The sequence below is a fragment of the Amia ocellicauda genome, chromosome 21 (genome assembly GCF_036373705.1).
Source record: "Amia ocellicauda isolate fAmiCal2 chromosome 21, fAmiCal2.hap1, whole genome shotgun sequence".
NCBI classification, from domain to species: Eukaryota; Metazoa; Chordata; class Actinopteri; order Amiiformes; family Amiidae; genus Amia; species Amia ocellicauda.
This window is the reverse complement of record NC_089870.1, coordinates 19,857,458-19,883,105: the sequence shown is the minus strand read 5'-3', so window position 1 is coordinate 19,883,105 and position 25,648 is coordinate 19,857,458. Positions and strand designations below refer to the sequence as shown.

Below are 25,648 nucleotides of genomic sequence, written 5' to 3'. Positions count from 1 at the left end.
CTTAAAAAGCATAAACCAGTTCACAAAATCCGCCCCCCGTCCAATCGCACCAGTGGCTCTGATTTCACAGAACAATATTCCAGTCAAAACACGTCTTTATCAGCTCAGCACTCAAATCACAAGAAAGACGTCCTTTATCAATCTTTTCAGGCGTTTTCAGACACTTCTTGCGTCTCCACAACAAACACTACGTTGGACAAATTCCCTCATTGTTATAATAAAATATAATAAATCCCGTATTGCACACCAAATGCACCAGTCCGCGGATTAATCTCTTGCAGAACAAACGATGGTACTGGCTGTGTATGTTGATCAACAAATATTTATTAAGTTATTTATTGGTTTTCTTTTTTAATTATTATTTTCTTTTTTCTTTTGACTCAAACAGCGTATGTCCACTACTAAGCGCACATGCTCTACAATTCACCTGTGCACAACGGAAAAAAAGACACCAAGCAAATCAATACCCAATTCTAACATAGACAATCTTTTAAATAAGTAAATAAACATTATTTATAAAACTTTAAAAGTAAAGTAAAAAATATAACAGCGTCTTTTTTTTTCAACATGAAATACCCACACAAGAAACGGCAGGGCAGGCAGGCGCGCAAAGGACGCAACTTGGCATCGTGTCGGTTTTTAATTTCTTGTTTCGAGGCGTCGCGTTCAACATTTTCCTTCTCTTTAAAAAAAAAAAGGCGTGAAGCATTTTCTTCTCTTTCTTTTTTGTGTCACGTTCAGTCATCCGGATTGGAAAAACTAACAAACGAACAATAATAATAATAATAATAATAATAATAATAATAATAATAATAATAATAATACTGAGATCTTAAAAAATGAAATGAAAAGTTAAAAGCAGGACATGTTTTAAGACGGGTGTTTCCAAAGCGTCCCTGTCAGGTTGGCAGCCTCGGAGCAGGAATTCATCTGATCGTCTCTCTATTCTAATCAGGCACTGAAACGTGTTTCTGTTTTCTGTTGGACAGTTTGTGTCTCGGATTTCCTTTCTGTTTGTGTCCCACAGTGGTTCTGTCACCGTGGTGGCGGTCCAGGGCTCCCGGGGCTCAGATGTCACATTCGCTGTCGCTGGAGGTGATGGAGATGGCGGAGACCACGGCTTTGCTGGACAGGCTGGCCTCGGGGCTGGAGGCGGTGCCGAGCCGGTCCACCGCGCTGTCCTCCTCCGTCAGAGACCGGACCGAGCCCTGGGACAGAACCTGCTGCTGTAGCCTGGACCGGAGACAGACACAGGGAGTCAGGACGCAGGACACACACAAGACACAAGACACAAAACGCACCCACTCACATACAACACACAAATCACACTCTCTCTCTCTCACACACACACACGCCTGCACACTTTAACTGTACAACATTGCTAGCAATGAACCGAGACCCTCGCCCTCTGAACACAATGTCCGAAGCTGCCCCGCACTCAACACACACATCACACAACACACAACACAAATGTCACCAAACAACATTACACAGCAACAGTGCCCATCACCCGTGCAAAATTACTGTATCGCCAATAGAAAATCACGTTTAAAGATTAGAATATAGAATTAAAACCGGTAAGACCTCAGTTTTCTATTACTATTATTATTACAACTATTATTATATTATTATCGTTATTATTGATATTATAATGACAACTATTATATTATTGTCGTTATTCTTGATATTACTACAACTATTATATTATCATCGTTATTTTGTTATTATTTCTACAATTAATAATAATAATAATAATAATAATAATAATAATAAATAATAATATTATTATTATCATCATCATGATTATTGTTGGTTTTTGTATTTTTTCGTTAGAATACGAATATATCATTTGATTTTATAGCTGCGGATTTAGTCCGTTGAGACAGTATTGTCCAGATTTCGGCCTGTCTGAAAGAACCGCGTTCACCTCATTGCACCGGGATCCGTTACATCTCAATACGGATATAATCGGTGCCATTGCGGTCACACATTAGTCGTGTTCAGTCAATAATTAATCATTTAAAATAATTCATAACCATCCAAATACATTATTACAGTGGGTTTCATTGTATCTCACTGTTATATGCGTGTTGCTGTTTTGAGAGACATGTCAGATGAGCTCCAGGCCTCAAATCAACAAACCGGCTCTGTACCGGAATGCGAGCCTGCAGTCGAGCCGGGAACACGGCCTCAGTGCGGACTGAGCTTGTCTGCGGACACTGCATTTGACCAAAGAACAAAAAAACAAAGTCTTTCACATTCAAAATGTACGTTAAATCCGGTCGTTATGGGGCCGCCGCACCATCTTATCCGTGACCGAAAATAAAACACCATGTACGGCTACTGTGGCAGGAAAATATACCATCAGACGTGTGTATTATAAACACATCCCATTTGTTCAAATTATTAGTATTGTTATAATTAAGATTATAATCTTAGAATAATTATTGAACATGTCACTGAAATAGAAAGACAAAACTCGATGTTTTGAAATCGAATCAAAATTAAATGCCTCGGATAAGCAAACGGCACAGGAGAGATACCTAATGAAACTGCTTAAATGTGTTGTTATTACTATTATTAATGTTATTGTTATGGTAATTGTTATTATTATTTTTGTTGTAATTATTATTGTAATTGTTATGCTGTTATTATTGTTATTGTTGTTAAAGGTGTAAAACGGCACAGAAGTCACCCATTGATGTGGAGTGCGTGTCAAAACAAAAGCAAGGTGACACCAAGATCACAGCGAGGAGAGCAGAGGGGAGATTTTGAAGGAACAATCACCCCGAGCAGCTGGACCTGCTCACTCACCCCACGCACCCCCTCACACACCTGTTTTTCGCCGCGGCCGCTCTGTCCCTTTGTCTGCGGTTTTTGAACCAGTTCCCCACTTGTGTGGGTGTGAGTCCAGTGGCTTGCGCCAGTTCCCTCTTCTTGCTGGGATTGGGGTACGGGTCCTGCAGGTACCACTCCCTGAGCAAGTGCCGGGTCCGCTCCTTGAAGCAGTGCGTCTTCTGCTCCCCGTCCCAAATGGTCCTGGGCAGCGGGAACTTCTTGCGCACCCTGTATTTGTCCACCGGTCCGAGCGGGCGGCCCCTCAGTTTCTCCGCCTCCTGATAGTGCGCCTCCAGCCACAGGGCCTGCAGCTTGGCGTGCGAGTCCTTGGTGAACTTGTGGTTCTCCAGGATGTGGTAGAGCTCTCGGAAGTTGCCCGTGTGGAAGGCCACGATGGCCCGGGCCCTCAGGACCGACTCGTTCTTGTTGAGGACCTCGCAGGCGGCCGGGGCCACGGGCAGCGACCAGAGGAAACGGCCGAGACGCTCGATATCCCCGCTCTCCTCCAGAGTCTCACACACCCCCGCCACCTGCTGAGGGCTGAAATTCAACATGGGCAGCTGAAACATGGAGGCTCCTCTGTCGATCCCCTCTGCCCCTCTCTCTCTCTCTCTCTCTCTCTCTCTCTCTCTCTTTCTCGCTCTCTCTGCCACTCTTATCCTCTCTCCCTCTCTCTCTCTCTCGAATCCAGACAAAAAAGGCAATTCCGAAGTCAAACAGATCAACCGTTGAAGGAAAACACAGAGGAACGATGCCCTCTGGCTGACTGTCGCAGCCGCGGTGGGTGAACTTGGTGGCTGGGAAGTGCGAGGGGATGCAACTGGAGCCGAGATGTTTTGAAGGAAGAGGCACCAGCCCGGCGCTGCGCTCCTATTGGACTTGGCAGATGGGCTGCGAGGTTGCCATGGATGCCTGTCAATCACTGTCAGGTTTGCCAATCAGGCGGAAAGCGGCGCAGATTCAGCACCTCCCCGGCTCGACAGCGCCTCGGACCTGCGCCTCGGCTCGGCTCGGCTCGGCTCGGCTCTGGTGCCTTTTGGAGCTCACGGTCCTGGCGCTGGGAAAGGCGCGGTGCTGTGGCATTCCTTTGGAAAAGACCAAACCCAACTCATCTCCGAAGAGATCCGACGGTTGTGCGTTTGCTGCTTCTCCTCCTGCACCTTCTACTGAGTCTCTCTTTTCTGTGTTTGTGCTTTTCAAATAAATATCGCCTGCCACAACAGCGGACAATACCCCCCTGGTCAACACACACACACACACACACACACAGTCTTTACCCGTCCGTAACTCGGCTTGCATTGACACGAAGCATCGCCTAGCTTAAGACCACGTCAGACCCCGTCCATCTTCGTGGGGCGGATTGGCTTTCCATCAATAGGCTAATCGTACGTTTACCTTGCGGTTATCGGATTTTTGAGAAGGCGTTTAACTTATAAGCTTCTTAAAAAAATAAATATAAATAATAATAATAATAATAATAATAATAATAATAATAATAATAATAATAATAATAAATGGGTGAAATCCTTTAATTTATATCAACGTGTAGCCGACTGGACGCTAAACAAGAATGAACCTGCAGCTCCTCTATTATGCATTAAAAGACGTGAACAGAGTGGACGTGTAGCCGGACGGGGACAAGTCACTGGCAGGTCATGTCAAGTATAGCGCATGAATTATGAAACAACGAACCAAGATCCCATGAAAACGAATAAAACGTGACTTTGTGTACGATCTACATCCTACACACACGGGTATAAATACACACACAGAAGAATGCATGTATATTAAATAGAAATAGAAATAAAAACCTGCATGTATATCCCCACGGAGCTTGACATGCTTTCCCCTCGCAGTAATCAATTATTAAGTATTAAAGAAAATAATGTATTTATGGATTGTGCAGCAAAGTGCAGTGTTTCCAGCTCCTGCGGTTTAGTATCAGACACAGCGCGCCTTGTGCTCGGGCTGATTTAGTAAAGAAGAAGCCGGATAGATAGCGCAGATGGTTGGAGGTGTCGGGTCGGATTATTTCATGGCTGGATACAGTGGAAAAGTTCACTCTGACGGAAACCCCTGATATTATTTTCACAGATCTACACAGTTCAATGGAAGAAGCCCCTTCAGGCGGTGTGACATGCTTTATGCGAGTCTCATAGCTCGGGTTATGGAAATGCCTTCTGTACCAAAAGCTGCTCATTTTAATACCGTGTAGCCAGCCGTGGGGAATGGCGTATGGATGTGTGTGTGAGGAGCAAACCTCTTAATTTGGGATCTGCACAGATAGGCTCCTGGCATCTGCACTTTTTCCACAGAATCTGCGGTGTATCACACAAGCAACTTTAAACCAGAAACGTGTTGTGTGTGTGTTTATTAATCTGGATAGATAAACGAATTATTGTGTCCCTGTTTGTTGATTTTGCCTTTGAAATATTGCCCTATAGTGAGAACATGCATTGTTTTAGAGCGAATAAACATGCATTTGTAAGGTTTTTAAAACACGGGTGGGCATCCACAGTATTGTTACCCTTCAGACGCCTCGCTGGGTTTCCACACACACCTGCAGCCCGCAGCGCATTGCTCTCTTCTCACAAACATATTACTTCCAGAAATGCAAAAGCAGACATTTTGCTTTAAGTAATTTAAGCACAACTGAATACATTGTGTGTTACACTGTAAGGAGCTCGTTGTTGTTGATATTAATTAGGATATTTTGGCAAAATATACAACGAGTGAATTATGAGTTTGTTGTCCAAGCAGGGACAGCACAGTCATATGCTAAAATAAAGAAATTGTTACAAGATTGTGAGATTTTATGACATAAAGAATGTTTAATATATAAAAAAACACTCGCTTTAGGCTACCATGTGTGAACCCCAAATTCAGATTATTACTACAGATTGCTGGCTATGCATTGAGGTTTTCGTTCTTACTCAGCGCATGGCATTGGAAATCGAAATATTCGATTCATATGAACAAATCACATAAAGAAACAAATAAAAACATACATTCACAAAATCGTATACACATTAACACAAACGTAATAGGCCTATAGTAAACTCACAATACAAAATTGAAAATTCACATTGACAATCCGAACTACAGTGTGGTTTAAACAGAGGAGCTGCAATATTGGTCAGGAAGCACAATGATAAAATATTAGCCTATTGTGTGAGAAAAACAAAAGAAAAAAAACGAAACAACGAAACTAACAAACAATAATCCTTCTGAATGGGATTAAAACATAAATTGTTTTGCTCCCGTTCTGTACAAAACGCTATGACATTTACAAAACTTGTATTATTTATTATCTCTTACTATTTGAAGTCCCTAGTTGTTTATTTCAAGTTGTTTCATTTGTTCCTGCCGATTAGCTGTTTTTTAAGTTTGATTTTTGCCCCCAATTGGTCCTCAAAACCCACAAATCAATACAAAATGTTTTCCACAAAATATGTATTAATATTTAAATACTAACGCTAATTGCTAAAGCAGTGCGTTATCATCGTGCATATTTAGAAAGATTTGGGACGTCCATATTCACAGGATCACCACAGTATCACTAATCCCTCTGACGCCACTGCATTCAGGTGATTTGTTTGTGTGTAATTGGGCTGACAAACAAAAGTCAACATCTGGATAATTTCAGACAAAGATACACACATGAATGCACACCCTGAACCCGGGCCAGTCGGTCCAGTCTTTAGCACCGGCCCAGCGCAGAACAAATCAGGGTAGAATCTGTTTTTAAGTGCTCAAAATATTTAGTTTTACTATAAATATGACAGCTTTAATATCAAATACATACATTTACAAGGGATATCTATATCTGGACTTTCTCCCGCACACCAAGGCTTACCAGTCCTGTATTGTGTGCAGCGGAAACGGACCTTCCTCTCTGAGTCTATGTCGGGGCGTGGGTAGCTGTCCTCTCACCGCGGGGCTCTGGGTCCCAGGAACCGGCAGTCACGTCCAGGGTCCAGATCAGCGACAGGCTCGGTACCGGGGAGACTAAACATCTGGTTCTCCGTGAAGCTGCTGTAGGTAAAACTCTTTTCACACAGTGATGCATACCCGTGCTTATATGAGCAGACCCTCGAGTAACTGTAATTAAGTAAGACTATGGCCTATATTCATCAAGGGCTTTACACCAATTCGCACTTTCCGACACGAATAAAAGTACAAATAAGCCGCAAAACGAATGAAAAATGATCCACTCATTCAACGCATATTCATAATAAACTATGTGCTGTGAAGAATGCATATTAACTTTATTTTATACAGAAAATATGTCGGAATCGGTTTAACCCCCTTTATGAACATACACATATATCACAGATTTACTGATTTGCTCATTGATTTATGTATTCTTGCAGCCATGACGGTTTCAGGGTTGTATTAACGCGGTGGCAGAATATTTTAAATAAGTAGCCATTTAAAGTTATTGTAGTTTGTGTTTGGCGCTCGCACACACACACACACACATATATGTACATACATATATTACATTTTGTTTATATATATATATATATATATATATATATATATATATATAAACAAACATACACACGCGTATACACTACTCCTAAACAAATAAGTTTCATGAATTGTTTTTGGCTTATTTATATTTTGTTTCTCACTTTTCTAATTCTCATTTTTGCTCTGTTTATTATCATTATTAACTGGAGTTTGGACACATAATTTTCTTCATACAGAGTACAGTTATTTCACTCATTCACTCACAGCTATTATGCATCAATAAAAAGCATATTACAGATATATTACAGATACAAACAAAAACATTAAAAACTATCATGTGGTGTTCAATATGTAACAATACAGCAGTTTGTGTTAAAATCAGTAAATAACATTTTATTACACGTACGAAGAAAAGCAAAATTATAAAACTATATCATATCACCAGTACTACTACTAAGTTGTGTGTCGGATATTGCACCGGAGCAGATGGGGTCGGTGTCACGAAGGTAGACGCAGTAAGACGATTATTGTGCTCCCTGGTGAAGTTGTCACTCGCAAATCCCCGTTAGTGCAGATTTAACACCCAACGCTCAAATAACCAAAAATAAAGGATTTGCAGCCCCGGAATCAGGCCATGATAAAAGCCTGGGCCGTTTGCCTAAAGCGTCGCCTGAACGCAGCATTTCTGTGTTAAACCTGCCTTTACTCTGATTTGTTTTACGTTTTCATTATTATTATTATTATTATTATTATTATTATTAATAATAATAATAATAATATTATGTTTAGTGTTTTTTAAATAGTATTCAATATATATAGATCGATTAAAATTATTATTTTTATTAGTAGTGATATTATAGTTAGTTATATTTAGAAAATGTATAAAATACTGTAAATAATGTACGTAAAGTGTTAAATTGCTGTATTTGCATACGTCATCAGAACTGGAAACGCTTGTCGTGCAACATTAATTGTGCTGAACAATATCTGAACACGGGACAATAATTTGATTTGTTGGCTTGAGACCTATTTCTTAATTAAAACGTTTTCAACTATAGTTTCAAAATACTGACAACTGACCAGGCGCATCGGTCTGACGCATCGCTACAAACACAAAAACAACACAAAGCCATGGACAGGGACACACACACACACACAGAAAAAATAGGGCCACCAAGATGAGGGCACACATAGCTGTACTTCCCAGTAGACAGACTGCAGAAAAAACACAAACCTAAATAAATGCACTGACACATAGTTACACGCAGCTCTTCTTCACACAATCTATTATAAACAAACACAACCGGGTGTGAGGCGCTGACGTCAGGGTGTAATTGCGTGGAATATCCTCGGCTCAGTCTCTGAGTTGGGTCAGTGGGTCCTGGCGGGCGGTGTGTCCAGAGGGGACAAGGGGGTCAGGAACAGAGAGAGAGCAGGGGACAGGAGGTCAGTGTCTCTGTGCGTGTGTGAGGGCAGGGGTGGATGGGTTTAAACCTCTGTAGTCTCTGGAGAAGGTCCAGTCCTCCCGGGCCACAGTTTTCATTGCTTCATCACTTCATTGACGTTATTATTTGTGGGAAAATAAGAGAATTCCTTCATTCTGACTCAGTTGCCAATCGAAGGGATATCGGACCCTAGTGGACTGAAGCTGCCAACAGTCTCTACAGTCAGGGTGCGGGTATGGGTGTGAGAAATCGAGAGACCTCCTGACACAGTCACCCCAGGGACCAAAGAGGCGCCCGAGGGCAGGTGTGTTCAGGAGTTGCTTCTTCAGGTTTCCGTGGGGGTCGGGAACACACTGCCCATTAGTGTTGCTAAACCGGCACTTCTGCTGACCAGACCATCGCTGATGGGTGAGGGGCAGGGCAGCAGGGACTCGTGCGTTTGCTCCACACCGGGCAAAGCCGTCCCGGGCCTCTCTGACTGTCACTGTGAAAGGACAGAGCAGCTTTTACTGCCTTTTACAGTTAGCAGGGCTGTTTCTGACGGGGGCATCTGTGAAGTGTGTGTGTTAGCTTTCCCCTAGAGGTAATGGTGATTCTGCAGATTAAAATATTAAATATCCCTGTGTTTTGCAGCACTGAGAAACACACACACACACACACACACACACACACAGACACACAGACGTGGGGCTGCAGTCACACTGAGATCTGCAAAAGATCTACCGCGCGAAGCAGCAGCAAAAGGCACAGCCATAAAGCTTTCACTTTCCTTCAATTTGCCAAGAGAAAAATATATATCTTTTGGATCACCAATTTGCACAGCACAGGGTCATAACCAGCCCAAGGCAACGCAGAAGGAAAACCGAGTAGCAAATGAGCTGGATGTAAATGACCCAGATTCGCGAAGATCAGCTGTGTTCGCTGCCGCAGCGGTCCTGCCCGGGCTGGTCTCTGCCCCGCGCTGTGCATTCGCCCGCACCTTCTCTCTGCATCGGCCTGAGGAAGCTCGTGAGCAGCGGAGTCTTCCTCTCCACGGTTCACAGCCAAACTTGAGCCTAGTTGCACCGAGAAGGCTAGCGAGGAGAGGAGAGGAGAGGAGAGATGAGGAAAGGAGAGGAGGGGAGAAGGGAGAGGAGAGGGGAGAGGAGAAGAGAGGGTAGAGGAAGGAGTAGAGAGGAGAGGAGAAGAGAGGAAGGAGAGGAGAGGAGAATCCGCTGGCCAGCGCTCTGCTCTGTTAGGCCGACACATTTAACACTGCAATTAAGATATCACGCCAACGGTCATATTTAAAATATTTCTGTGGCCTACTTGTCGGCGAACGAGCCATCAGTGGGAATCAGTGATGCAACAGCGAACATTTCAAAGCCACTTTATGAAGACTGAGTGCTAAGCCCCTGCGTCAGACCGCCGTGTTTTAGTCCCATTATCCAGTGGTCCGAGCCTTTTATGTTGTGTAATCTACGGGTTTATGGTAACGGAGAATACTTCTTATCTGCGGCCCCACTGGCCTGCCCTGCGTAATCCACCGGGCCTCACTTAAACCCTGTCCACCGTGAAAAGCAAATGGAGGCGATTCCAGTCCAGCCTTCAACGCAGAACGCAAAAGGTACGCAACAACAAGTTCTTGACTGAACACCTCAATGAGAGAAGCACACCTTCACACGTATTCTCTCATCCCTTCTTCCGCGAGATATCAGAAACATTCCTCCTGACTCAGATCAGGAACAGTGTTGAAAAGTTATTGCAGTGTTAAAAAACTATAATGGATGGTTTCAGAGCTGATGTCACTAGACCAACGTTTACATGTGGAAAGATGTGACATTTTCTGTTTTCCAATCATATATTCAGTGTTCTCCTTTCTTGTGCCTTGTAGCTCAATCTTGGATGATTTACAGATGGATTGAAGTGGAGCTCAGTACTGCACTGTAAGAAAGTGTAATTAATATCAATAACATTGTAGCACTATATTATAATAACAATGTAATTAACAATAACAATACAAAAATGTGGTAATATAATTAATACCCGCAACAGTGCAGTAATGTGTTGTAATAATACAATTAACCAGAATAATAAACAGTGTCGTGTTGCAATAACAATGTAACTGATTCCAATAAACAGTGCAGCACTGTATAACATAACTATAACACCAGTAACTTAATCTGCTATAGCCTGGAGATCTGGGGACAAAAGTAAAATCCATTTCCAATTGAAGTCCACGTACACGTCTCAGATTTCAACTGGTCCAGAAACACAAAACAGCCGCACCGCCGAGCCACGCAGCTGAGCCGGGAGCCGATCGTTTAGCCTTGGCGTGTGTGCATGGGCAGTTACTGAAATGGCTAACCGTTCCCTCTCATCCGTCCCCAGATCCCTATCCTGGCTTTTGAGCTTGATTTCAAATACAACCGAGCTCTGCATATTTTATCTGCCGCTCACTCCCCGAGTAATGCATCCCCCCAAAAAACAGGTATGATGTTTTTTCAATAATGCAGAGGCCTTATGTGTAAGTGCTGGGTTTTAATTAAATCCACCCTGCCATATCGGGCATTTCAAATGGACTGAAACCTGCGGCCCATGTAATATTCATGTGATCTCTATGTGAGTCGGGGACACACATATGAAGTTGTGTTATTCATGCGAGGAATATGCACTCCTTCAACTCAGATCCGACATGCGAGCGACTCCGAAGCGCCAGGCGAACCTGATTAAAAACATACGCCTCGTTGAAGTTCTTGTGGGTTGTTTTTTATTCATAGATAATGGCCTGCGAACAATAGAGCACAAATCTAGTTACGTAAAGATGTTTATCCCTAATTTCAGAATACAATGCTTCAATCATCGGAAGCAAAAGCTCCCCCCTCACTCTCTCAGAGAGCCAGAGAGCAGCGGTGACTTGCTACACCCTCGGCCGTACCGTCACCGGGAAGGCAAGGCGATACGGGCGGCACAATGAGTTAATTCCGAGGCCGCCATTGCACAGCAGCTGCTCAGCTACGGCTACTTGACGTTCCTGAAATAACTGAATTCCCAGCAGAGGCAGCCGGGAGCCCGTCAGGCAGCGCGGGCTGAGTCTAAGGAATGCGCTGATTACATTTGTGCATTCGGCTACTAGACTCTGCTGCGCTTCGAAGTAGGTAAGTAGGTAGTTGGATTAATAGATTGATTGATAGGTAGACAGATTGATAGATGAGGGAAAAAAACAAATATCTGCTTCCACACAATGCAAACAGAAAGAAGGACATCCATACCTTTAGCATTTCAATCACGGTTGTTTGTCACAGATCAGTCACTCCTGCAAACATCCCCCCAGCCAGGGCAGCTACATTTAGTGGCACCGTTCCCTGCGCCAACAGTGCAGCTCCCAACCGATCGCAGGTGGTCAGAGAGGAAGCCCGGGAGTGGTCAGTGGAGTTTTGGATCTAAGGAATGCAACCAGTGCAGTGATCCTCAGCTCCAGTTCCCAAGGGCCACTGCACAGCATGTCCTACCGGGCTCTTAATCCACGGTCTGCTTTTGACGGGTTAAAGTTGCTTCGGCTAAGTATATCACCAGTTCACTGACCCGACCAGGAGCTCAGACGGAATGCAAACTACATGGGTGTGTGGCCCCAGAGCACCTGAGACACAGGGTCTCTCCGGGCCACCACCATCGCCTGCCTCCCTGCAGAGCTGTACGCCAGAGGTCACTGCGGGCTCATGCAGCTGCTGAGCGTTATTGCACGGTGCGCCTGAAATGCTCTGGCAGGACAGAGACCGATCCATTTCTCTCAAGGCAGGAGAAGTAAATATCTGGGGTGCTGGGAACCACATGGGCTGGGGCAGCACGAGACGCCTGTAAATGGCCCCTCAATGTTTGCACGAGGTGGCCCTGAAGATGTGAAACTGAAGCCCTGAGGATGTGAAAGAGGAGGTCTCTGTGGCAGCAGCAGGACGCTCTCGGAAGCGAGCCGCTGTCAGAGCCCTGATTACTCCAGCGGCTCCTCACTCTCCGCCTGCGCGAAGCAACAGCTGCTGCACCCGAGGGGAACGGCTTCACTTCTCTGTGATGATTACAGTCATCCTGCGACCGCAGCGGCTCCAGCCTGCATTTCTCCATCATTATGAGCCGTGCGGTGCAGCTCTCCTCGCCCGGGTCAGTGATGCATGGCAATTGAGTCAGGCCCTTGAACTTCTTTTTTTTTTTTTTAGTTTGTTCTCTCTCACATGCTGCAATTGAACAGCCTCCTTCTGGAGACATTGCTTCCTACTTAAACCCTGACAGTGCAGATGGATCCAGGGTCTGGCAGAGTATCAGGTAGCCTTTAAGTCCCACTCCTCCTCCTTCAAACCGTCTAATCTCATCTCCAAGCGTGCTGCAGCTCTCAGAGACTCTCGTGTCCTGGGCTGCTCGACTGGGTGAGTATTGGGACACATCGGGGCGTAGCTCTGGGGCAGTAGGGTGCCGGAGCACAAGGCCTTTGCCCACTGACAACTCTGTGGGTGCCACAGAGCAAGCCAACCAGAAGTTTGCCAACACCGTACAGAGCCAGAGCGCACTGTTGTAGCACGGACCTTGTAGAGCCGGGGAGCCGAGGACAGGCGTGGGGTGAGCGAGGTGAGCGGGTCAGTGGCGTCAGTCTACAGCGCCATAGCTCTCGCTTAGGATTGTTCCAGCTCAGCGTCCTCCGTATGAACGCTTCGGGAAAGCGTGGAGACATTTTTGCGTCAGTTTCGTTGTCACTCTTCTTTTCCTTCTCAGGCTTTTATATTTCTTGAAAGATAAACTTCAATATTTTGATTCTCTGTCCCACCCAGGAAGAGACAAAACCACCTCGAGAACTGAGTAAGGGAACACACAATGTTTATACTGTATAAAACATTGTGACAGTTCTCTGCGGTTCTCGGTTGGTTAACATTGTCTTGTTTGTTTTTCCCCCCTTCATCCTTCTTTTTATCCCTTCTGCTCAAATCAGGCTTTAAAAAGTAGATGTGTCAGAGCACAGATCCAGGGTGAACCTCCGGCCCAGACTGATGCTCTCCACCGGCACGATCAGTTGAGACCCGGGAAGACCACGGAGACGCTCTCCGCTCCGGGAGTCATAACCAGCTGCCTGTCAGCCACCTGGGGAGCCGCTGACCCCAGGAACACAACCTTCTGTGCCGAGTCTGGGCTCTGAAGCCAGCTAGTCATCAGGGACTAATGGAAGGGGACCAGTCATGAGCCATCAGAGATCCAGCGTCAGGCCGGTGGGAGTGTGAGGCCCAGCGTGGCAGGTCCTATTAGCCCTCCTCAGATCAAACGCCAAGCAGCCTGAACCCAGAGCAGCTCTCTCTGCTCCACATGGCGTCCAAACCAAAGCGCTTCCTGCTGTAAGATGGAGGAAATCTGAGAAAACTGTGCCGGTGTTTAACGTTCCCTTCCCCAAAAGGGCATCTGCTCAGTCTAACTAAATATGTCTCCATGTCTGGTAAAGCCGTGTGATGAGGGGAGTGGTTTAATTAGAGCTGTTGATATAATTGCTTTGGCTGAGTAATGTTTACCAATTCAGCACCGTGGCAGCTACAGATACAAATTAAAAAGAAAGAGAAAGAGAGAGAGAGAGGAGAGATAGTGCTTTCTTTCCCAATGCCGGTGGAGAACAGGACCCAGAGTGCAGAGATTCATCCCATTTCCCTAATGCTCGAAAATGGTCATATGCAGATTATTCCCGGCTGAGCAGACCTGTGTTTGTGTTTTGCCGTTTGACGGCACCAGAGGTGACAGGAGTCAAAAGCAATCAGAGTCTGGGCTCTGGCGGGGGAGCGGTGTCCTAACGATCTCTGAGTCACACCCAGGTCTCGCTGCCGTTGAGCTCCGAGACGCGTCCCTGCGAGCCCCCCTGACAGGGCCTGCTGTGACAACTGCCCATTAGCATGCTCCGTCCCCCGCCTGGAAACACGTAGCTCTCGCCAATATGTTTTATTTTCTGAAGACGATGCTCTTTTATTCTGATAATCTTTGCCAACCCTGCCACTACGTTCATCTGTCTGGTCTTTCCAGTCTCTGAATGGTTCACTGTGTTATAATATATACAGCACAGAGGCCACCAGGTAACTCTAGGCCTTTCCCCTGGTAACAGAGTAGCCTCAGTCTGCCGCTGGCCGGGGCGGGAGCACGGTGCCACGCTCGCTCAGCCTGCCTGGCGATTCTGAACTGTGCCGTGTACCGGAGAAATCCAAGTGTACGCATTGGCACGTCCTCTCTTCACAGCCAACATTGCAGCAATGGTGCGTAAACTTGCAGCTCACAAACACCAGCGGCGGGACATGAACCAGGCCAATGTGTGCACGGGTCTGAGCCCACGTGGTCTCCGCTGCCTGACCCTGACAAAGGGTTACACTAGTGGTTTAAAATAGCGGGCAGGCAGAGCAGTCTTATGGCTAAACATGACCGGTTGATCAGATTAGAGAGGTGTGAGAATAGCTATTTTGGCTCTGTTCGCCCCCCTCGCCAGCCTCACCATAACCAGGGCTCGGTCTTCCGGTGTACAGCGACTCGGTCAGATCAGGCAGGTAGGGCATTTGCAAGTGGCACAGAAAGAGGAGGGAGGAAGCAGATAAAAGCGCAGTGACACCTTTCCTTTTATTTATCTCTCACCATCTGTGTTTCAGCCGCCAAACTGTATATCCTGAAGTAACGCAATGCCTGGTGGAGACGGGCGAGAGACGCACGCAGGTTTCTTAAGCAGTCGCCCCATGCAGCCCTGGCGGCACTCAGGGCACACAGATGCTGGCGGTAATGAAGAAGCAGATCTCCCTTTCTGCATCGGCACTGCCTTTACTTAACCCGTCGAGCATAATCCGACGTTTTCTTTAAGTCCACCTCATTAATGCAACACCTTAATGTCAACAGGCATTCCAGTGCATCAATAGCCTCGGATAAGGCACGGCGCACACACTCCGCCTGGCGCACAAATAAAACCACTTTAGCAGAGTCAGTCTTACACTTGGGGTGATATAATAGAGACGGCGGTCGACTCTGTATGAGACCAAATCGAAAAAAAGCCACATGCCTGTTGCAAGGTCAAGTTGAGACATTGTGTGTGCGTGTGTGTGTGTGTGCGCCGGCGCGATCCCCTCTCCCTCGTACCTCTCCTTCAGAGCGGCAGTTACACTGCGATCTTCCATCTTAACGTCTGTCAACAAGATTTTATTGATGGCTGTAGTCAAATGCCACCCTGACATTTTTAATTAGGATTACGGTGTGTGGCAGACGGGCCGGTCTGAGTATTTCACAATCTGCTCAGTTACTGGGATTTTCACGCACAACCATTTCTAGGGTTTACAAAGAATGGTGTGAAAAGGGAAAAACATCCAGTATGCGGCAGTCCTGTGGGCGAAAATGCCTTGTTGATGCTAGAGGTCAGAGGAGAATGGGCCGACTGATTCAAGCTGATAGAAGAGCAACTTTGACTGAAATAACCACTCGTTACAACCGAGGTATGCAGAAAAGCATTTGTGAAGCCACAACATGTACAACCTTGAGGCGGATGGGCTACAACAGCAGAAGACCCCACCGGGTACCACTCATCTCCACTACAAATAGGAAAAAGAGGCTACAATTTGCACAAGCTCACCAAAATTGGACAGTTGAAGACTGGAAAAATGTTGCCTGGTCTGATGAGTCTCGATTTCTGTTGAGACATTCAGATGGTAGAGTCAGAATTTGGCGTAAACAGAATGAGAACATGGATCCATCATGCCTTGTTACCACTGTGCAGGCTGGTGGTGGTGGTGTAATGGTGTGGGGGATGTTTTCTTGGCACACTTTAGGCCCCTTAGTGCCAACTGGGCATCGTTTAAATGCCACGGCCTACCTGAGCATTGTTTCTGACCATGTCCATCCCTTTATGACACCATGTACCCATCCTCTGATGGCTACTTCCAGCAGGATAATGCACCATGTCACAAAGGTCCAATCATTTCAAATTGGTTTCTTGAACATGACAATGAGTTCACTGTACTAAACTGGCCCCCACAGTCACCAGTTCTCAACCCAATAGAGCATCTTTGGGATGTGGTGGATCGGGAGCTTCGTGCCCTGGATGTGCATCCCACAAATCTCCATCAACTGCAAGATGCTATCCTATCAATATGGGCCAACATTTCTAAAGAATGCTTTCAGCACCTTGTTGAATCAATGCCACGTAGAATTAAGGCAGTTCTGAAGGCGAAAGGGGGTCAAACACAGTATTAGTATGGTGTTCCTAATAATCCTTTAGGTGAGTGTATATACATACATTCACACAAACATACACACACACTTTCTAACACTGTATTATACACACCCACACACACGCACAAGGGACATTTGTCAAATCAGTTTCCTTCAATGCCGAAAATCGACTCCACTTCTGACTCCATTGAACAGCAGCCGATTCTGTGACGGAGAGCAGAGCTTTCCTGTCCTTACGATTTTCAATATCCGCTTCTCAGGAAGGAACCCCGGGGAAGCGAGTCCGGGTGAACAGCGGCCCGTCTGGCAGTAGGGCCTCTGACCAAACCCCGTCCTAGCCCGGCTCTGGAACGCTCCATGGCCGGGGGCATCGAGACACGGAGGGAACCCTGAAGGGACTGTGAACCTCAGAGCGTCACCTGAGAATGGTTTTGAACATTTATACAATATAAACAAATAAATAACACTTCCCATAATGCCCCGCAGCTGAGGACTGCAGCTCCCTCTGCCCTCTGCCACATCAGCGCCGATGTTTACCCTCAGATAATTAAGAAAAACAAGAGATCGCTACCTATAGACACGGCCTCCCTCACGTCCAGCAAACAAAGTGATTATTGTGTTACTGTCCGTAGGTAATGCCTAATGCGAAGGTTAATAGGGTAATCCACATCTGCTGGGGCTCATATGCGTCAGTGAGCTCAGACTGTTATTCTACAACCAAAGGTAGTTTTCTAATATGCTGATTAAATCTATGTTTAGGGGAAACAGCAGGCTGAGTTCCGAACCCTCAGCGAAGGAGCTTAGCACATCTTATCTAAAACACATTCATGGGATTAAGGTCATGTTAATGAGCAAACAGCTTGCACTGGTTCCTGAAGAACTTCACGCAAACAGACAAGTCAACGCACAAAACAGGAAAAAAAAAAAATTGCTAATGATCTCAGCATCTGTTTTCAAGACGGTATCAGTTAAGGAGGCTAATCCGATCCTCTTAACATATTTCCACAAAGACCGCATGCCATTATTTAAGTTTGAACTCAATAATTTAATAATTAAGTGCCCGCACATTAACTATGAAGAGTTCATTGGGTGACGCTAATAGGTTAAAGATCAGGTACTTCCTGGAAAACAAACACCTGAAGATAAATGCGCCTAAAAGGGAGTAAAACAGTCAGGACACGGGCCTCCCGAAGGGTCAGGCAGCAAAAGCACTGTGTTACGCTGGTTCGCTGATTGTTCACCGCTAAGGAGCATCCCCTGCCGGCTACCGCCTGCGGGTGTGTAGTTCCACCAAGAGGGACGCGTCTCGGCGCTGAACCTCCCGCGCTGTGCAGCCTCGGTGTGTTAAATGTCGGGTGGCTCGAGGGCGGCTGGGACTGGAGGATCCCTTTTGCACTTCATCACCCTCCCCACCCGTGGCGGCGGGGAAAGTTGCATCGGCACAACTGGCGATTCCAAAATGTAGGGGGAGGAAATAAAATAATAATTGCACACGCAGGACACTGAAACTTGTAAGGTTTCCTAATGAGAGGATGTATATTATAACAGGCAGCCTTGGTCTGAACGCACTCTCGGACTGGAGGCCTGTTTGAGATCGCCCCGCTGCTGCCGCACTGCCGCGGCCGACGCCCCCTCGACTGCGGCAGTACATGAGGGGCAATAATTCCATCTTAGCGCTGAGCTCCTTACCAACCCTATTGATCCCCAAAGTCCTTCAGAGAGGAGAGGGGGAGATGCGGGAGCTAATCCAATCAGGCTAACAGACATGTCCATATGCTTGCTGCCCAGCTTTTCCTTGAGCCAATCAATAATCACTCGAGTAAAGGGAGACTGTGTACCGGAAGGCCCGATTCTGTCACTCTCCACTCCCGGCCGCAATGCACACCCCGCCCCACCCCGGGGGGCTCACGCCTAGTGTGGAGATCAGGACCAGACCGAGGCCGGACACTTTCAGAAAGCTGTTCCCTTCACGTGTTGGTGCATTGATTTGATTGGCCTGGCAGCAGACTGGGCACCCCGACACTCTGTAACTCTACAGTGCGTAGGTAAGTTTGGAAGCGGCACCCAATGTTGGAATCCCATCCTGCCGCTAATATCCACCCCACTGTGATCCACCCCCGCTCAAGTCTCCCTCCGCTCTGAACCACGCGGACTCATTCCTCCCTCCGGCTGCAGGAAAACCATTACTGTGATTACTTTCTATTTTCTGCAGGAAAATATTTTTAAATAATGACGAGTGAATAAATTAAATGATGCTTTTTTCCTCTCCTAGGAAAGCAGTGTCTGAAAAGTAGGCGCCTGTTTTTTCCTTCTTTTAGCTCTGCAATTGGAAGCGGAAATTCGTCCTGTATTGTGTGCCGAGTTGCCCTTTGTCGGAGTAAAAAGAACAAGTAGCGAAGGAAAGCAGAGCTCGGGGGGTACGGGTTAAAGAAATCCTCTGAGGGTTTAGCAATGCACAGGCAGGTATGTACCAAAGATAGCCGGCATTGTCTGCAGTGAAGGAGTGCAGAGAGGCCCAGCCCAGCCGGATTAGGATGAGACGGTCCTCTACAGGACACTAATTGATGCAGGGGAAGGTGTGCTAGAAACAGCTTTAGACAGGAGACTACAGTGTTCTCAGGAAAAGCTAAGATGGCTTACGGTAAGAGGCAAGTTAATGATAATACGGTCAGGGCCGTTAAGATCTTGGGCAGATGCATAGGGGAATATTGACTGTAAGCTCATAAGTGCCTCATTATCACTTAATGATGTCAGTTAAAACGAAGATATCAGCTTACTGCAGTTTACTATCCGGCACAAACACAGCAGATCCAGTGCCGGGGGCCGGCCCCTCCCGGCGAGACCACGAGCGCTCGGGCATATCCGATCTCCCGGCGGCAACGAAAGCCAAACTTCGGGATCTCACGTGTCACAGGGGATTAGCCGGCTGATATTTTGAATTGCCACATGGTTATACTCAGGCTGGCCGGGCCGGCTCAGATATGACCGATGATCGCTGGGAGCCTTCACGGAGGGGGGCGTCTCTCTTGGACCTCAGAGTGCCAGCAAAAGTATTGGGACGGCAGAGGAATGCCACGACTGTAGGGAGTGTAGCTCATTCAATAGGGTTTACATTCGGCAAACATTACCCCTTTTCCGCTGACATATCCGACCAGACCAGGAACCACTTTACTCACTGGCAGTTTTGTCAAGCCGACACTGAACCAGGCCATCAATTTTCAGCCCTGCTGCTTACCTAGTGCTGCCCAGGGCTGAGCCGTGCTGGGGGAGGAGTCAACTGAACTCAACTGCTCATCACGTAGCATCAGCCTACAAGATTACTAGGTTTACATATATTATAAATACTCAATACTTAAACAAATCGTAGGATTGATCGACACAAAGAGTTTAAATAAAAGAATATGTTACAGGTAGTTGGTTCTTTAACCTCGAACGTAACTTTAACCTTTAACTTTTTTCTGCTCTCTCTAGATAGATACATTTAGTTATTCATAACAGTAAAAGTGGTGGCGTGGTGGTTAGCGGTGCTGCCTCACAGCTCCCAGCTTCGAGTCCCGGCTCAGGGTGCCTGTCTGTGTGGAGATTGCATGTTCTTCCTGTGTCCGTGTGGGTTTCCTCCCGCTGTCCAAAGACATGTGGCTTAAATTGCCGTGTGTGTGTTGCCCAGTGATGGACTGGCGTCCTGTCCTGGGTGTACTCCTGCCTTGCGCACTATGCCTGCTAGGATTGGCTCCGGCTTCCCTGCAACCCTCGCCAGGATAAGTGGTTTTGAAAATGGATGGATGGAATAACAGTAAAAGCTGATAGATGTTTAATTACACATTAAACTATGGTAACAAGGATTAATTCACATATTTGCATATTGCAGGTTATGAAACCGGTGGAAACAGACCCGACCCACACCAGGCCAGCCAGGGCGGCCAGGCTCGTTTCTTCGGGTACTTTAGGTCCACCGCCCGATCGCACAAGGACGAGGCGGTGACAAAAGGCACAATTCGATTATTTTTCGGGGTCGTTTCTCGATCTTCAGACAGAAGCGGAACGTTATTTATTTTTGATATTTGTTTGATGTGTATCGTTTTGTTTTGTTCCTTCCTTCATACAGAAGCTGAATGTTTATCTTTTTAATGTGTTGCTTTCGTTGTTGCTGTTGGTTGTGAAAGGAATTAAAAAACAGAGTAAAAAAAGAAAGGTTGTCCGTTTTCCATCTGTTACAGCCGAGCGCGAGAGCCTTGGCTTGCCTACACCCATCGATGCTCAGCTTCGGCTCACAAAGCTTCAGGACACATTTGGCAGAGTGCTTCTCCTGACCTTGTTTCAATGCAGAACGGGAGATCGCCGGGCGCTTTCTGTTTTCCACAGGTGCGAGCACACACTCGCTCATCGCGGCGGCTTAAAAGAGAGGAAGAAAGGAAGACGGCCTCTATTCTGAAAGGGAACTCGATCACAAACTCTCATAATTGAATTTCGTAACGTTTTCTTACAGGTTTTTGTCTGTTTTGTATAATCAAAAAACAAGCCACAGCAATATCAAACTGTCGCAGCCGCCCACGGATGTGTGTGTGTGCGTGTGTGTGCACGCTGGCTGGTCTGTGAGTGTGTGTGTGTGTGCTGGTGTGCTGGTGGGGGGGGCGGACATCTCACTGACAAGTCTCTTCCCAGATGAGGGAAAGTGACATGGCCGTCGCCCGGCACTATATTGCCATGTCACAGTTAATTTAAATACTCAGATGCTCCCTGTCTTAATGGATGTCATCAGCTCTTAAGAGGGGGGGAGACAGACGCAGGATGAGCAAGGCAGGCAGCAGCGGCTCACGTCTCGGAAGGTGCTCGGGTGCCGTGCCCTAATAAACACAATAATAATAATAATAATAATATTATTAATAATAATAATAATAACTGCTGGCTACAGTCGGCTCAGGGTGCAAGAGGAGTATGTTAGTTTATCGATACCGGCGTCCCACTCTCTGAGCAGCTTCCTCCTACACGCAGCTCCTCCCTCCCGCTCCTCCGCCACTCACCCGACTCCAGGTTGATGCTTCGTTCGCAAAGGGCAATAAATAATATAACAAGAAAACACACACACACTCCCCTGCCTCCGCCCTCATCCCTCTCTCTCTGGGCGCTCGGCCACGAAATCTGCCGGAACCAGAGAGAAAGACCCATTCACTGGTGCGGCGCTCGTTAAGGGCACCGGAAAAGGCCGTGCTGTAGAATCAGAAGTTCATTTATCTCCTTCCGTTCGCTCTGGAAGGACAGCGATGGTGCCAGCATCAGGTCCTTCGCCTTCGCGGGCTGGCCGTTGACGTCACTCTGTTCCTTGTGACTGCGTAATATATAGTTGTAATAATATATGTGTGGGGATGCATATACAAACATTATATCATTAAGCCGTCTAAATATATACAGGTTATTTTAATTAATTCTCAAAATCCTTGTGCACACGCGAACCGATTCACACTCGGCAATTAAATGATTCAGAGGCTGACCCTGGGCTTTTATTAAAACATTTTTTTTTAAGCTTTTGTGGCTCCTTGTTTTATTCCTTTCTTAGGAGGTAATTAAAATCCCGGCAGTGCTTCCCCGAGGGCCTGCTGCTACCTGTTCCCACTGGCGTGCCGGGGGGACGACGACACAATGCCGGCAGCGCTGCCTGCATCTCTCCCGCTCGCTCAAATTTAACCAAGTGTCATTGACATTCCTGCACAACCAGCCCAGCCTTGCAGTGTCACAGGCATCCACTACCCTACGTCCCCCCCCCGGCGGCTGATTACCAATTAAAAAGAAACAAAGAAATAGAAGAATGAGTTTAAATAATGCCTGATTAAACACTTCTATTTTACTCCAGTGGTTGATATGAAATGCCCCAACCATTGGGATGCTCTGAACCAGTCTCGGGTCTCAGGTGTGCGTTTGTTGTTGCGCTGACAGACTGGTTGGCCTGAATTAAGAAGAGAGAAGAGAGACACACAGACACGGACAGACTCACTGTGACAGCGTTTCAACATGGGGGGGTGGGTGGGGGGGCTTTAAAAGCTCGGTGGTTAAAACCTGCTGTAGCCAGTAGGTGAGAGAGAGACTGTTGGTCTCTACCTGTCCCCCCCGTTGGTCTCTCCCTGTCCCCACAGCAGTACAAACATCAACCCGTCTCTCACTGGGGGACCCCCGGCGGCAAAAAGCCACCAATCTGCCCCCTTTGCACATGGTCATGCTTAACAAACAAACAAATAGATAAATATATATATAAAAAAGTCTAAATCGACCAGCGCATGCATGTTTATCCGAACGCCCATCGTCTGCATTGAGGAGGGCGACCCACCGAGCCCCCCGGGCCAGAGTCTCCGCCGCGCCGAGAGGGTTTTGTCCTGGATTTCTTTCTTTTATTTTTTCACCTCTCTCTTTCCCGTCTTTTCCACCAGCACTCCACTCACGAGGAGGCCCGCACGGAGAGGAGGGGGCAGACGAGGAGGGAGGTGGAGGGGAGAGAGAGAGAAACAGGAGGGGGGGGGAGAAAGTCCTAACCTCAGGCACCGAGGCTGACATGCAGCAGTTGTCAGTCACCTAGCAACAAGTTTCCTCTCTCCCACAGCGCTCTCTAATTCAACAAATCTGCTCAGGATGTGTGGCAGCTCCCCTGACAAAGCACATTATGCAGCAGGCAGAAGGACACAGACTGCCACTGTACACAGCACTCTACTGCCTATTGACCGCTGAGCTTTTCTCCCGCGCCACAATGGAGGCCCGGACAAAGGCCTGAAAAGGGGGAAGTCTCAGCAGAGAAAACATTTGCTTGTAATTGTGATTGACTGCATAATGAAAATGATGTTCCTTTTTAATTTCTACTTGTTAAGGCCACACTTTTGTCACCTGGCAATCATAAAGCATTCCTGCTGAGAAGAGGGGCAAATATTGAAAATCCACAAGCCCTCCACTTCTGCTCAAGGGCTTTCTCTCGTTTTTTTCCGTTTTTTTTTTTTTATAAGATAAATATGCAAATATCAACATTAACGAGTAAGTGTGCGTGAGTGAGCGCACGCGCGTGTGTGTGTGTTCTGGGGAGGGGGTCATGAGCCAGAACAGGTCATTAGAAGGTCATCACAAATCAACAGCTCCACACACACACACGCAAGCGCACATGCACTCGCACGCACACGCACACGCACACACACACACACACACACCATTCCAGGAAGAGACACCCCAGGCATTCTTCATTTAATTCTGTACCAGCGTTTCACTCCAGGACACGTGGGAGCTGCTGGTTCCTTCAAACGACGCCACTATGCCTCTCAATCCCAGCAGCCTCGGCTCCAGGAACCCCCCCCACTCTGCTGAGCACCTGAAACTCAACCCTTGGATTGATGGTGGGATGCGAACACTGAGAGAGGGGTGAAGAAAAGCACAAAAATCTGCAGCATCCACACATTTCCAAAACTATAAAGAGGAGCTTTGATGCATCAGAGACGGAGAGAAACCTTGCACTGCCAACCCCCCAAAAGAGTAATTATCTGTCTGCTCTCCTAGAGGCATTTCATTTGATCTTTTTTACATTCATTCAAAAGGTCCAAAAGAATACAGGATGACAAACGCACGAAACTCCGAGCTCCGAATTTCGAAATGTTTCGCATTCCCCGAAGTCTGATGGGAGCCATCCACTCGGCGCTATTGTGTTCAAGTTAATTGAAATCGGGCAACTTTACCGCACTGTGATGAGAGTTATGCCAGCGAGAGGAGCTGGGAAATCACAGTCAAACACGCGTGGCACATGCCCAGGGTGACAGTGGGGTAAATGCAACTTTACTGTGACGCCAAGCCAGAGACACACAATCCACTTCCTTTGACTCATCCACATTACAGTGCTTTGCACAACCCCGGTCCTTTAAATGACTTCAGTTTGTGCTCCTTGTTTTTTTACCCTCTCCGCTTGCCGTCCTTCCGATGTCAAGAGTGGTTCTACAGGGGAGGTCAGCTTCCTCAGTGGAGTCTCGTTACTCCTCCTCATCTCTCTGGCACCTGTAGGACGACCCCGGACACACTGAGAGACCATCCACCTCTTGAGTCCACTCGGTCCCCGGGTGTTACTCCGCCGACCCACAGAGACACAGTGACTCCCAGAGGAAGGCACGTTCAGTAGGGACGTCCACTCAGAGCACACCTCTATAGCTTTAGTCTTGGCAGAGCTATAACTAGTCTGTTGTTTCAACTTGCAGGACTGTGCCAGAGCTGGGACTGAAGAACAGTGAAAGGTTTAGAAGTTAGTCTTAGATGGACCGATACCATTGTCACCGGCAGAACCGAATATTATTTACAGGACTGCATGATTACACATCACACAAACATACACACGATTTAACTTCATTCACGTGCTGCTTTTTAATTCCACCAAGTCCAGGAAACTTGTCCATGAAGTGTCTTCCCCGTGCCTTTTAATTCCAATTCAGTGATTTAATGTGGTGAAAGTGAGCTGCCGTTTACTTATGCCAGAAGAGGTGAAGTGGAGCAGTTGGCCGCAGACAATCGATACTCGCAGTCTTGGCCGTATCGGCGCTGTGGAGGCCTTTGTGTTGACAGGCGCGCAAAGTTGTAATGAGTTTACAGCATATTGTTCAGAGCACGTTTTATTTGCTTTAAGCGGGCTATGAGTGAAATTGCCGTCTCTAGGTGTTTCTGACATCCCTTTCACAAGCAAGACT

The 25,648-nt window shown here is 46.8% G+C and overlaps 1 protein-coding gene across 6 annotated transcripts in view; it reads right to left on the bottom strand.

Annotated features, from left to right (window-relative positions):
* Positions 1-304: 304 nt before the first annotated feature.
* Positions 305-25,648, bottom strand: part of ppm1aa (protein phosphatase, Mg2+/Mn2+ dependent, 1Aa) — a 57,420-nt gene continuing 32,076 nt past the window's right edge. For 4 of the 6 annotated variants that reach the window (XM_066694775.1, XM_066694777.1, XM_066694774.1 and 1 more), the window contains exon 6: positions 305-1,233. In XM_066694775.1, coding sequence (XP_066550872.1) covers positions 1,075-1,233 — 159 coding nt within the window. In that variant the 3' untranslated portion in view covers positions 305-1,074. Of the gene's footprint in view, positions 1,234-5,679; positions 6,874-25,648 lie in introns of those variants that run through there. The other 2 variants (XR_010805206.1, XM_066694780.1) reach the window with 2 other exon arrangements.